The sequence below is a fragment of the Pelobates fuscus genome, chromosome 4, assembly GCF_036172605.1.
Source record: "Pelobates fuscus isolate aPelFus1 chromosome 4, aPelFus1.pri, whole genome shotgun sequence".
In the NCBI taxonomy this organism is placed as follows: domain Eukaryota; kingdom Metazoa; phylum Chordata; class Amphibia; order Anura; family Pelobatidae; genus Pelobates; species Pelobates fuscus.
This window is the reverse complement of record NC_086320.1, coordinates 285,812,060-285,827,120: the sequence shown is the minus strand read 5'-3', so window position 1 is coordinate 285,827,120 and position 15,061 is coordinate 285,812,060. Positions and strand designations below refer to the sequence as shown.

Here is a 15,061-nt window from a genome sequence, read left to right as displayed (position 1 = left end):
ACCCAGTTTTGTCTAAGGTGTTTTTTTTTTTTCTTTCTAAAAACACCTTAGACAAAACTGGGTAATCCTTAAATCCTGGACTGGTAGGTGTGCCTTGAGGACTGGGTTGGGAAACACTGATCTAGAGGTTCAACCATTATGTGCCATGGACATTTGGACATAGAAAAAAAGATTGCAACACATCATTCAAGATCAACCGTGCCGAAATAGGAAATGCATGTAAAAAAACAAAACTGCCAAAATATAGAACAATGAAATATTCTGCAATGACATACTGTCCCTTCTAGACAGGTGACAATCCACTGTTGTCTCCTATATAAACATTGATATTTTTTTATTTATGCATGTTCTAGCAAACACAGAAAAGTCACTTGCAAACTATACTGTTAAAAGAAATTTCAACCTACTTTTGGTCTAACTATTTAACTGCTCAATTTGCACTCACGATATCCGGTACATTACGTTATAACTTCGTTATGTATAATTTACTAAATACGTGGGATATATACGAATATGACTATTGCACAGAATTCATAGTTAACAGGCTTTGCATTTTTATTGCAATTATTAAGCCACACTGTGAATTATAGCAAGAAGATCTTTGATCTATGTACGCGCTTGGTGCTCGCAATTGTACTAGAACATACTTGAGTATTTAAGAGCTATTTTTTTTTTAGCATCAGTATGACAACAGTGTATATAACATATGGCATTTTTCAAATAAAAATATTAAATCAGATGCATTAGTATTTTAGAAAACCCCTGCTGCTATTGCACTCGGATAGAGTGGTTTGATTCTCTTCTCTCTTTCATGAGATTTCAAGTTGGTGGGGCACCATACAGGACAGAGGGATTTGACTCTGCCAATAAACGATTTTAATCATAAATAGAAATATGTCAATATGGCTCTATTACCTCTGAAATATATATATAAACATTAACAATTAATGAGCTTAATAAGTTGGTCATTTTAAGGATATATTGAAATTACAACGGTAATACAGAATTTAGCCTGTCACGAAAGGATTACTTTTAACAAATATTTTACAGTAAAATGCTAGAATTTCTCTAGCAAAAAAAAAAAAAGATTTGAGATTTTGAGTTATAAAATATTCTCCTGAGGAGATTTCTCTGGAAAAAAATATAACTAAAAAAACAAATAATCAAATAAATAGTCAGCTTGTCTAATGGCCAGGCTGCTTTAGTGACAGGGACCCTATCTTGCTGGGGTGCAACACAGAAGTAAGGCAGGCACCCTTTCAAATACTGTGTGTCTGCCTTACATTAATGTCCAGTGGGGAGCTGGGACACCGAGTGCCCTGAATTAATGAGGGGAGAGCTGGGGGACATAAGTGGCAGGCACTTGCTCTTAGTGCGGTGCCTGCTTGTAATCAGGTAGGGAGAGCCGGGGAAGCCATGTGGCAGGCTACGCTGTCAGTGCAGAGTCTGCCTGAATTATAGGGGGAGCGAGCTACAAATATATTCCTCAAAATCAATGCACAATGTTGGTCCTGAAATAATTCTAATATTAATATTGTATTATTTGCTGTAGTTTGCGTGGTTATCTGTCCTGTGAACATGATCACAATCAGAAACTAGGAAAGGTAACAGCAAGCTACTTGTGCCACACAACGTCTGTTTAGGGTTTTCTGTAATGACAATCATACAGATACAGACACTGATACACAGGGGCACACAATGACACATATGCAGATACACAGTCACACATACAGACACACATGCAGATACACATGTAGACACACATATAGATACACATACACACGGATATACACATACAGTATACATATATGCATACAAAAAGAAACACACACATACAAATAGATACACAGACACATGCAGATAATCAGACACACATGCAGACATACAGACACACATGCATACACACAGATTCACATACAGACACACAGATGCAAATACAAGTACACATTTACATATACAGCCACACATATTCACATATAGGCACAAAGATACACATACAGGCATACAGATACACATACAGACACTCAAATTCACATACAGACACACAGATACACACGCAGGCACACAAATACACATACAGGAAGACATATTTACATACAGGCACACAGATACAGATACACATACAGGCACACAGATACACATGCAGACACACAGATACACATACAGACAGCGATATTCACATAGAGGCACACATATTCACATATAGACACACAGATACACATACAGGCACACAGATACACATGCAGACACAGAGATACACATGCAGACACAGAGATATACATACAGACAGAGATATTCACATAGGGGCACACATATTCACATACAGACACGCAGATACACAGATACACAATTTGTTTTAACCACCCTCCTGTTTTCTACCTTTTGGGTGCAGGAGTGAGGCTTCCCTTGGGTCCAGTGGCTGGCTAATGCTGTTGGAAGTCAGAGTTCCTCACTCTGCACTCCAATCCTTTCCTCCTCCCTCCTGCATGGCTTGATCTGTTAGCTGGGAAGAAGGGACCGTCTGTCACTTCCTCCTTGTGCTGACATCATCACAGGGGTACAGTCGCACTATTATAGGGCTACAGTGCTGACTGGGCCCCTAAAGATGCATTACCATTGGGTGGCCAAAATAACATGGGCCACCCAATAGGCTCCCTCAGCATGGTGATCCTAAAATAAATTGTTTCTGACTGCAGAGAGCAAATGGGGCAATGTTTTAAGCCACCAAGGAGTACCTGGGTCAGTCTGTTGAGCTGCCCCATGTTAAAGATGACCCTGGAGAGGCAACGCAGGTGGGAGCCGGGGTGCACAGAGAGGCAGGTTGGCAGCAGGAACTTCATGTTACAGCCTTGCCTGCCATGATTAGTGGGACTCAGGACCCAAAATTAGTTTTAAATGCACGCACGGTCCCTGAGGCAGTGACTTGAGATGGAGAGCAGGGTGGAAGGAGAGAGCTGTGTTGTGGAAGTGAAGAAGCTGGAGTGGTGCTGAAGTCTTGGGGGGAAAGAGCTAGAGAGCTTGGAGGAAAACACACATTGCTGTGCTGAGGTTCTGGGGTGGAAGGAGCTGGGAGGGAAGGAGATTGAGCTGTGATGCGGGAGGGAAGAAACTGGAGCTGTAAAGTGGGAGAGAATGATCTGGAGCTGTGCTGAGGTCCTTGGGGGAAGGAGCTGGGAGGGAAGGAGGGAAATACACATTGCCTTTACTGATCCAACTGCACCAGTGGAAGTTGAGTTCTGATAAATCCACCCACTGATGCAAACAGCCTATCAGAGCCCATTAGACAGGCTAGTAGGTTGGCCTGCCTATCTGGTGCCCTAATGAGCTCCATTAACAAACAATAGGGACTGTCAGGCACTCAGTGATGGTGAAGTAGGCAATTTCCATTCAGAATGTACTGCGCAGAGTACCTCCATCATGGCATACAATCTGCAATTTAATTATTTTATCCAGGTTATTTAACCTCCAATCTCTGTCAGAATATATGGTTTTTATATTTTTACACTTTTCCATGAGAATATCATTAAGGCTGTAGTGGTTATGGTGGTTGGAGTGTCCCTTTAATGCTATGGTTCTCTTAATCTTGTACTTGTGATTCTGCTATCACAAAACATAAAGGTTTATTCACTAAATTATGAATTATAATGAATTGAAAACTGAATTACAACATGTGGGCAAAAAGTGCTGAATAGGAGACATTCTTTATCTTGACTATTTTGGCCTAAATTTTCAGTTGACTCGCTACAATTTGCAAGTTTTTCCTCCAATCTTAATAATTATGTATGTTTTTTTCAGTTAAGATACAATTAATACAGTTATGACAATTTTCAATAACATGTTACTATCTCACCGTAGCTTCCATTGTGTGCGTCTCCTCAGAGGCAGATTTGGCCACTTTCTGAATAATGGGAGCAATGTTTGTTGGCCCATATAGCTGTAACTTGGGGAGGCAGTTCTGATAGGCTTCTACTACTCCTTGTATTCCTGAAAGCAACAATACAGCAATATTTTCTCACAATTTGTTCTAAATATTCGTGCAATTTCCTCATTTTTATTGCTTGTTGTTATATTTTAATTTAAGTTTTATTATTCTGTGCTCCTTTTGTGTTCATGTTTTCTCTCACTCTGCCATTCTTGGTCTTTCCTCCATATTAAGAATTGTACTTTTCAGTTCAACAATCTCTCATTGACCATCTGATCACTGTAATTGTTTCTGCTCTTCTTTTTATTGCTTTTCACCTTTCTGCTGTTAAACCTACTTTCTACATCTGTCCAATTTCTTTATTATGGTCTTTGTCAAAACCTATTCCCTAGCTCTGCCCTTTGTCAAGCTCCCACATCCATCCTGTCTGCTTCTTCCCTAACTCCATCATATCCCTTCTACCTGATCTTCTGTAGTCATGGATGTAATCAGAGAAGTCTCATGGATGCCTGGGAGAGTATAACAAAGCATGTGGCCTAAATTATACTTTCCCCCTCAATTTTCTCACCTCTCTCTGCTGTTCTATCATCTTCTTGCCTCTATTCCCTCCTGCCTCGTTCAAAGTGCAATCTTGTCTACTTTCTCGGCCTTTTACGCTTTCTTTCCACCTCATCCTGTCTCACCTTCGTGTACTTCTGTTTCTTTTCTGTCTTGTTCCAGCCCATCATCCTAATCTTTAAAACTGCACCCTTCCCTATTTATTTGTTCTCCTATTTTGACTTACTAACATATGATAACGTGTTCCAAACCATCTTGTGTATCATTCATGCTCTAGATCTTTATTTTTCCTGACACTACACCGTCTTCACTTCTTGCCCTTTCTTTTCCTAGTTAGAAGATTATATTTCCTTATGACAACAGTGTATATAACTGTTGACCATAATTCCTCAGTTCCTTCTTTTTCTTGACTCTAAACTGTACTCTATCCTGCCGTTTGCCTTTATCGACCCCTTGTCCCTTGTCCATTACTTTTTCGACCTTCATGTTGTTTTTGTTTTTTTTAATAATCTGTTCTTCATGTTGAAAGCACTTTACTATTTAACAGATACTTAATGTGCCAGTTGCATCATAGCAATGAGTTAATGAAACTCTAAAATTATGGAAAACAACATAAAATCATTTCCCACTCCACTGTGCTATTGAATCCATGAATCCATAATTCATATCTAGCTAATATCAGTAAATTCTGTGAAACATATCCTTAGGTTGTGAGAGCTACATTTTTAATTGCAATATTGCCAAGAACAATGAATTTCTGGGGTATTAATAAAAAGTGATTTTGCCTGAGACAGACAAAGCGAGAACTGACTGAGGCTGAACAACAGAAGTGTTTGCTTTTAGCATAAAACATAAAACAGATTAAATCACTAAAAGTTCTAATAACTGCCATATAACTAAAACCCTTAAAAGAGGAACAGATGTTTCATTGTGCTCATGTTGGATACAGTCCAGTAGTGAAATCTGAGTCCTACTTTATTAATATTTGCTAAGCTACCAATTGACCTTTGCATAGACTTTGGACCTTTTTAGTACTACTTTTTTAAGGAGACCCAAAACTGTTCTGAATGGAATTAGCACATTTTATGCAATACCTTGAATGGTCTTCAAATTTGCTGTTAATGAACTATGCAGCCTGCAATATCCACTCAAATTTGGGAATTTCAACCAAATTTTGAAATTCAGAGATCAACTTGTTTTTTTCCCTAAAAGGGTTTTATATTAATTAGGTATGCCACCAACATCACCAAGAAAAATGCTGGTCACAAATCCGGCACATCCAACTTAGTCATAAGCCATGTTTCATTTTCTTACTGTAAATTAGAAAAGTAAATTCTTTGATTTGATCCAAACTAAAGATAAGCTGTTTTGACCGTATGTAGTCCACCAGGTATTCGGATGTTAATCGTATCTCAGCAGCTTATACTCCATACATCTCTGTATGTGGGGTGAATGAAGAGGATAATTATATCAGGCCATCAGTTTGCATTAGGTAGAGAGACACACTTCGGTGAAGTTTTCATTATTTTATTTCTTTATTTTGGTATTCTTATGCATGTTTTCTTATTGTATTAGATTTGTTTAATGTTCGGTGGTTTAAAGAGAGCCTTAAATGTGTACGGAGTGAAATTCCAGAATTTGCTCCTCATCAGAGGGAATAAATTCAGTAGTTCACAGGGGGTTCACATTTGCTAAAAAATAACAGAGATGTCATTTAGTATGAATGCATCTTGTTGTTTTTTTTGTTTCTTTTTCTTGTTAACCATGAGTGCCAAAGCATTGAACGGAACAAAGTGCATTCTATTTTTACTTAATGTATTTATTTCAATAACTTTAAGCTGGCAGACTGTAATATGGATAAGTGAGGGGAAAATCACTAAAGACAATAAAGAATAAATACATAAATGTGCAGGATGAGACAGACAGATGAACAAACACTGTTGATTTAGGATATTATCCTCCATCACTCATCACACATTATGTTGGAATGGTCACAGGAAAATCCATTTATCTGTGCCTTGGGTAAAAAAAAAAAATCAGAGCCTATAACTGTTTTTTCATAATTCAGTCTGGCAATCTTCCTACTGAGTTATGATATTCTTGACTTCACAAATATATTGTATGAGCAATGTCTATTTATTTTGTTTCTGACAGTGTATCTTCTATAACATAAATCCACTTTGAGGTGCTTAATTGAGGCTGCAGTGAGAAAAATGTGGGATATATTTAACCCCCTAAGGACCAAACTTCTGGAATAAAAGGGAATCATGACATGTCACACACGTCATGTGTCCTTAAGGGGTTAAGATGTACGATTTTTCAAGGGTTTGTGACCACACACCTTTTCAAAAAAATATTTTTATTTTACCTGGATGACTTTGTTAAAGAATGCAAACTCTAAGCTAGGTTTTTCAAGCCAACATTTAGCGAACAAAGAATGCAATGTAAATTCTTAAACTTTGGATATTCATTTGGCTCAAAGTACTGAAAAAATAGGAACCACATTATAAATAAATCCCCAAATGGTTTGCTTTGCAACAGCAAATTTCCAATTACATTTCTCATGATATTCAGATGCCTTCGGGAGGATCAGTGAAATGTTTCAGACTGGTTAAATGTCATAGTAAATGTAGTTACAAGCATCATGGATAACCAACAATGATAACGTTCTATGCCAAACTTCAGAATGCAAGGATCGTACAAACTTTTAAAGCGACAATATAGGCACCAAAACAACTTTAGCTTAATGAGGTGGTTTTGGTTCACTGCTCAGTTCTCTACTATTTAGAAGTTAAATCACTTTCTTATTGCAGCCCTAGTCACACCTCCCTGTATGTGACTTACACAGCTTTCCTAAACATTTCCTGTAAAGAGAGGTGTAATGTTTAAATGTCCTTATTTGCACATTCTGTTTAATTTAGAATTTCTTATCTCTTGCTCTGTTATCTGTTATCCAACATTAGTGCCTGACCTCACAAATGCTCTGCTGGGTAGATGGGCAAACATCCCAACAGAAACACTCCAACATCTTGTGGAGAGCCTTTCAGAAAGAGTGGAAGTTATTATAGCTGCAAATGGAGGGGGGGAGAGCAACTACATATTAATGTCTATGTACATATAATGCAATGTCATAAAAGTCACCGTTGATGTAATGGTCTGATGTCCCAATACCTTTGCCCATATAGTGCATATGTCAGGAGCTGAGAGCAATAAGAAGCCAAGGCCATGGTGGGCAATCCTTGTACATGTACATAATTAACAAGTTTTCCTTTTTTTAGTATAGCAACGATAACTAGAATATACGCTACAATCCTTGTAAAGGAAGTCTTTATGGGGTACTATTTTTTGTGTTTAATTTTTACATGAAAATCTGCTTTACTGTAGTCATTTCCTTTATGGATTGTGTTACTATGGCTGCTAGGGATAGTCAGGAGTGTTCTGCATTAGACAGTTGGGCTAGATCAGGGGTAGGCATCCTTTGGCACTCCAGCTATTATTGACTACATTTCTCATGATGCTTTGCCCCCATTATGGCAGTATTAGCATTCAGGGAGATGCACAACATCTGGAGTGCTGAAGGTTGCCTACCCCTGGACTAGATGCTGAGAATGATGACAGCAACTACCAAGACCTCTACTGTATAGTGAATCCAAGTGTTTAGGAAGTGACATAGAAGACTCAGTGTCTTTCATCAAATGTGTAAGTATGGCAAAATCTTTAGTGCCATACCTACTATTTCTAAATGTCATTCAATATGTTATTTTTTTTATCACTATGATCAGAAGATAAGTAATAATACTTGTGGGACACATTCTGATTTTATAGAGCCAACAAAAGCATTGTTGATTGTACACATAATAGACACATATTGATCAAGCATAAGCAATTTTGTGAATATAAACTCTCTGAATGCCTAAGTTGCTATTAAATATATATTTTTGTCCCATGATTGGGTGTTGCTAAGGCTGTAGAGTTTAAGTATTTCTAGAGATTCAGAAGTTTTCCTTTTTTTAGTATAGCAACGATAACTAGTATATACGCTACAATCCTTGTAAAGGAAGTCTTTATGGGGTACTATTTTTTGTGTTTAATTTTTACATGAAAATCTGCTTTACTGTAGTCATTTCCTTTATGGATTGTGTTACTATGGCTGCTAGGGACAGTCAGGAGTGTTCTGCATTAGACAGTTGGGCTAGATCAGGGGTAGGCATCCTTTGGCACTCCAGCTATTATTGACTAAATTTCTCATGATGCTTTGCCCCCATTATGGCAGTATTAGCATTCAGGGAGATGCAATCCACAACATCTGGAGTGCTGAAGGTTGCCTACCCCTGGACTAGATGCTGAGAATGATGACAGCAACTACCAAGACCTCTACTGTATAGTGAATCCAAGTGTTTAGGAAGTGACATAGAAGACTCAGTGTCTTTCATCAAATGTGTAAGTATGGCAAAATCTTTAGTGCCATACCTACTATTTCTAAATGTCATTCAATATGTTATTTTTTTTATCACTATGATCAGAAGATAAGTAATAATACTTGTGGGACACATTCTGATTTTATAGAGCCAACAAAAGCATTGTTGATTGTACACATAAAAGACATATATTGATCAAGCATAAGCAATTTTGTGAATATAAACTCTCTGAATGCCTAAGTTGCTATTAAATATATATTTTTGTCCCATGATTGGGTGTTGCTAAGGCTGTAGAGTTTAAGTATTTCTAGAGATTCAGAGTTTTGGTGTTGCCATGGATGCAATAATTGGGAGCTGTTAGGAATTCAGTGTTGATGCATTGCCATGGTTACAGTGTTTATGAGTTGCTATGGTTACATTGTTGCTGTGTTGATACAGTACCTACTGAGTGTTCTCAGAGTCACAGTTGGAAGATATGCTTGGGATTATTGTAACTGTTACTGGAAACTCTCCTGTGGCTGTAGTGTAAACTGATTAGAAAGATGGATGACAAGCATGGTCAAATCCCGAGCCAGATCTTGGTAGATGTAAAGTGTGAATATATTTTTTTATCATTACCTTACCCTCTCTGTCCTTCCAAGGGACCCCTTACCACTGTATCCTTATCATTTTTCTCATCTACTGTCTCTTATTGAAGTTTTTTTTCATTTTATTCCCTCTCTAGTTTTATTCAATCAGTGGCTTTCTTTTTATCTCCATCATCTTTTGTGCTTTTTCCATGTCCCCAATGATTACATTTTATGTTTTTGTTTTTTTTATTGTATCATACACTAAATTCCTATATATATTTCACCCTAAACCAACACGCATATATACATCTCACACAGATATCATAATCCCGTACCAAGGACACCAAACAAACAGTTATACAGTTATCAGGCATACAATTTCTAGTCTGCACAATAAGGAGTCAAAATGCAATGGACAATTTCTATCAAAAACACAGATTTTAAAGGCTTAAAAAAAATTCAGTATTTACACATCTATATGGGAACAGTCATTGCCCAGCTTGTTAACATTATATTTACTTTAACAAATATATATTTGTGGGGTGTGAAAAATAACGTTGAATGAAGAAATACACACAACTGGGTGCCTTCTGAAAGCTGTGCTTTCACCTGGCAGTCAACATAGAGATAGTATACTGAAAAAAGGGAGAATTTAAAGAATAGTTTTATTTATACTCTTCATTTGCAATTTCAGCTTGCTTGGCTTTGTCTTGTCTGAACTGGATTATGTAATTTGCTAAATTGTTTATGTAAATTTAAATTATAATGAGCATCCTTTTCAATTGTTTATTCATTGGTGTGAATTCCAGAGAAATTATAGTCCTCTTCAAACAAATACAAATACAGCTTTGAGTAACAATGGATAGATTTGACCAATAATATTCATCTCAAAATCTGTGTCAAAACACATGTTGTAGTTATAACTGATTAGCATATAAAATTAAAGTTAAATAAATATAAACATTAAGGTGATGTTGTAGCCAGTGATTCAGGGTATCCGTAATCTAGCTATGGAATAGAGACATCACACTCTATTTGTAGTTTGGTAATTGTTTTTTGTAAAGTATAATTTAGCATAAAAGTTTTGCCCTCTTTGTTTACAGGCCTTACCCAAACATCGGTTCTGGCACACTCCAACCAACTTAGCCTTAGGTAGTTGGAACAAGCATGGCCTTCATCCCTGCCACAAATATATATGCATATACCTATAAGCATGTGTATGCATTCTTTACACATTCTGCATGGACTATACACACATACACTCACGGCATCCATTATACAAACGCTGCATTCCCTACAAACAAACAAACTGCATCCACTATATACACACTGAATGATTTATACACACACTGCATCCACTATACACACACACACACACACACACACACACACACAGCATCCCTTACACTGCATCACTGTGGGCAGACTCTGGGGTGGATCATTTGGACAGGCTTGGAGGCAGGCCCCAGGGCCCAGGCTTTGAGCTGTATAAGGGGCCCCAAAATATCCGATAGCAGCTCTGAGTGTAATTATTGAATAAACCAGCAAATTAAAAATTCTACTCTTATTGGTTGCTGCCAACACTTTTTAAAATGCATACACTATTAGAATATCAGTAAGTTTTTATTGAGTTTATTGTTAACAGAACACATACATATTTAATTCTCACACATAACCCAAAATGGATCTTATGGTATACATATATAAATATAATAAACGTGTTACACAATAAATTGGGCATATTGTATTGTATTGTACTTTACCTGCACATTCTGGGTTGTCTTCATTGAAGTTTATTGCAAAATCATGTGAAACCTGAGCAAAGGGGTGAAGAAAAGTGTTAGCTGTCACTTTTCATTATGAACCAGGACTGTCAAAATTAACAAATAATAAAAAAGACATATATTGGGAGCTGTACCAAGATCTCAGTAGCCGGAGAAGAGAATGTTTTAGAAAGCACATTTTCAATTAGATATACGGCTGTTTTCGATAACAGTTTACCTCTTCAATTTTTTACTGCTTTTAAAAACATTCCAAACTTTTTTTTATAGATAAAAAACTGTTAAGCTAAACTGTCAACAAAATATTATTTGAAAAATCTTTGTGTACATGTTAGCTTTTCAGCTGAGACAAACAAACATTTATAAAACATTCAGTCAGCCTGCAAAACACAGCAAAATTGTATTTTATTCATGTACGCAAAATACAAAAATACAGTTTAAAATTGTACAAATCAACTTAAAATTAACTATCTCCCCAAACAAATATAGGGATTCAGTTCCACTATACGGCCATATCGTGTTAAACCCACCACTATGCTACAACATCACATTTACCCTCCCTCTTGGCTGGAAAAAATCTTATCTTTCAATTTATGACAAGTGCATTGACTTGTCTTGTTTTGTTACAGTTGCATATTTAAATGGCAACCTGATTCCATTATTGAAATATGGAACCTAAACTCTTTAGTCTTGGCTATTACATGGGTTTACAGACAAGCAGGACTGAGTAGATCTCTGATGTATAGCGCTTTAGTATATATTTCTGTATGCCTACACATAGTCATAATGACCTACCTTGTAGTCTGGAGGGATTCTGGCACCAAAACCGAATGCTGGGAACATCTTGTCACTAAGATAAAAGAAGGAACAAATATGTTATATCTGCATTTTTTTTCAGCCTGCACATTATTTAAAGGGACACTCTAGGCCTCTAAAGCACTGTAGCTTGCTGAAAAGCTTTATGTGTGAAGAATGTAGCCCCATGTAGCAAAAGCACAGCTTAGTGGAAAAGGGCCTTGACAGGGGTTAGGAGGCGGGCATAGGAGGAAGGAAGCAGGGATTGGAGTTATGGGTAAGTGGGCTGGCTATTTAAATAGGCAGCCATTTTAGAGCAATCACTTTTAATTCCTACCTGGCTGAGTTTGTCCCGCCCACCCTCCCTGGGGTTTGTTTGTCTAGGTGTTATCCCGTTTTGTCACAGCGGCGAGATGGGGAGCTGAAGGAGAATAAATAGGCTCCCCATGAGGAACATGATGGAAATGGAAAATCGTGGTCATTGGTGGTTGGTAGGTTTCGAGTCCTGTCGGTGGCTCAGAACCTGGTGGGGTAGGGGTATCCGGGTATACCCCTACCGTGGTTAATTTATGTTTGGGCACTTTAAGTTGGTTCATGTTGGAATAATGTTGGTATATGTTATGTATATGTATATATGCGTTATTTATATTGGGGTCATTGCCTTTTATATTAACAGAAGGATGCGGGTGCAAGGGCAGAGTATGGGGGCAATGACCCATGTTTATATGTTAAGTTATTATGGTTATATTATTATAATTATTCTAATTGTTATTATTTGAGATTGTTTAATAAAGCTGTGGATAATTTTTCCCATATACCCTAGTGTCAGTGCATTATTGGGATAGGTATGTGGGGTGGTTGTCCTGGATTCCGACTGCCCATATGGCGACTATACACTGGTCATGTATCCTTTTTTTCATTTTGCAAAAAGTGCAGATATCATGACTTTACTTCCTAGTTTGTTAACTCAGAGAAGCTAAACTAAAGAGGCAGCAATTTCCCAGAGCACCTGCCTTGCAAATTGCCCATTGAGCTGCATTGTGAAGTCTGTTATTAGACAGCCACAGAAAGTCTGGGTGGGATTAGAGGCAAATGCTGAAGGCAAGAAAACTGCAGGTTTTGAAATCTGTTTTAGTTTTACACCCAATAAAAATATATATAGTTACATAGTTACATAACTGAAAAGAGACTTGCGTCCATCAAGTTCAGCCTTCCTCACATTTGTTTTTTGTTGTTGATCCAAAAGAAGGCAAAAAAAAACAGTTTGAAGGACTTCTAATTTTGCAACAAGCTAGGAAAAAAAAATCCTTCTTGACCCCAGGATGGCAGTCAGATTTATCCTTGTATCAAGCAGTTATTACCCTACATTGAAAAATTATATCCTTGAATATTCTGTTTTTGCAAGTATGCATGTAGTAGCTGTTTGAACATCTGTATGGACTCTGATAAAACCACTTATACAGGCAGAGAATTCCACATCCTTATTGTTCTTACAGTAAATAAACAAACCTTTTCTTTGCCTTAGACAAAATCTTTTTTCTTCCAGTCTAAACGCATGACCTAGTGTCCTATGTAAAGTCCAGTTTGTGAATAGATTTCCACACAATGGTTTGTATTGGCCCCGAATATATTTGTATAATGTTATCATATCCTCTCAGGCGACATTTTTCTAAACTAAAGAAGTTTACATTTGTTAACTTTTCTTCATAGCTGTTATGTTCCATTCCTTTTATTAATTTTGTAGCCTCTGCACTTTTTCTAGTGCCATAATATCCTTCTTTAGAACAGGTGTCCAAAATTGCACAGCATATTCAATATGTGGTCTTACCAGTGATTTATAAAGAGGCAAAATTATATTCTCATCCCGAGAATGAATGCCCTTTTTCATGCATCACAATCCCGTACTGGCCTTAGCCACTGCTGATTGACATTGCACAGTGTTGCATAGTTTGTTGTCTATAACAATTCCCAAGTCTTTTCGTGTGCTGTTATCCCTAATTCGTTTCCATTAAGGGTATACGTTGCTTGTGCATTCTTTACGCCGAAGTGCATAACTTTGCATTTTTCAACATTAAATTAAATCTGCCATTTGAGTGCCCAGTCCCCCAGTCTATCTAAATCCCTCTGCAGCAAAGTAATATATTGCTCACATTGTATTACTTTACAGAGTTTAGTGTCATCTGCAAACACTGAAACATGACTTTCAATGCTTTTTTCAAGATCATTTATAAACATGTTAAATAGAAGGGGTCCCAGAACAGAACCCTGAGGGATACCACTTGCCACCTCTGTCCATCTTGAAAATATACCATTAATGACATCTCTTTGTACTCTATTTTTAAGCCAATGTTCTACCCAAGAACAAGCATTTTCATCTAGGCCGATTTCCTTGAGTTTGAACACTAATCTATTGTGTGGAACTGTATCAAATGCCTTGGCAAAATCCAAATAGATCACATCCACTTGCACGTTATTTATGGTATATCTACTAAACCGTGATTTATTTTGTACTTGGGCAGTCAAGTGTCCTTTTAACCCATGGTGTTGATTAAAACATCTGGAGGAATATATGTATCTCCCGTCTAAGCTATGAATCTCTGTCACTTACTTTGGTAATATTCTAATTTCTACTATACAGAGAATAACAATTTCAGACACTAGGACATTACCTGTATGCTCCCAACAATGCCCATCTTAAAAGCTTCTCCTTCTTTGTCAGCCATCGCAAATGCATTTTTAAAATTTTTAACATCTTCCTCCTATTTTAAAGCATGGAGTATAATGTGTCCCATCTGGTAGGGAGGATATGGAGTTTAATGTGTCCCATCTGGTAGGGAGGATATTTTAGCACCCAAGAAGCCCATAGAATACCCAAGTTTTCAATTACTGGTCTTGACTTCAATGTAAATGCTCCTGTTCCCACATAATTGATCACGCTCCTGTCCAAAGTTAATCTACTTTCAGCTCTAAACCCTTCTCTCTGCAGAACACTGCACAGAGGTCCTGGTGTTTATGGAA

At 37.3% G+C, this 15,061-nt stretch overlaps 1 protein-coding gene across 1 annotated transcript in view; it reads right to left on the bottom strand.

Moving 5' to 3' along the window:
• CPNE4 (copine 4) overlaps positions 1–15,061 on the bottom strand; it is a 457,901-nt gene that overhangs the window by 47,755 nt on the left and 395,085 nt on the right. The window contains exons 12-14 of the mRNA XM_063452171.1: positions 12,044–12,098; positions 11,231–11,282; positions 3,851–3,984 (exon numbers count right to left, since the gene is read on the bottom strand). Of these exons, the coding sequence (XP_063308241.1) occupies positions 3,851–3,984; positions 11,231–11,282; positions 12,044–12,098 (241 nt within the window). The remainder of the gene's footprint in view (positions 1–3,850; positions 3,985–11,230; positions 11,283–12,043; positions 12,099–15,061) is intronic.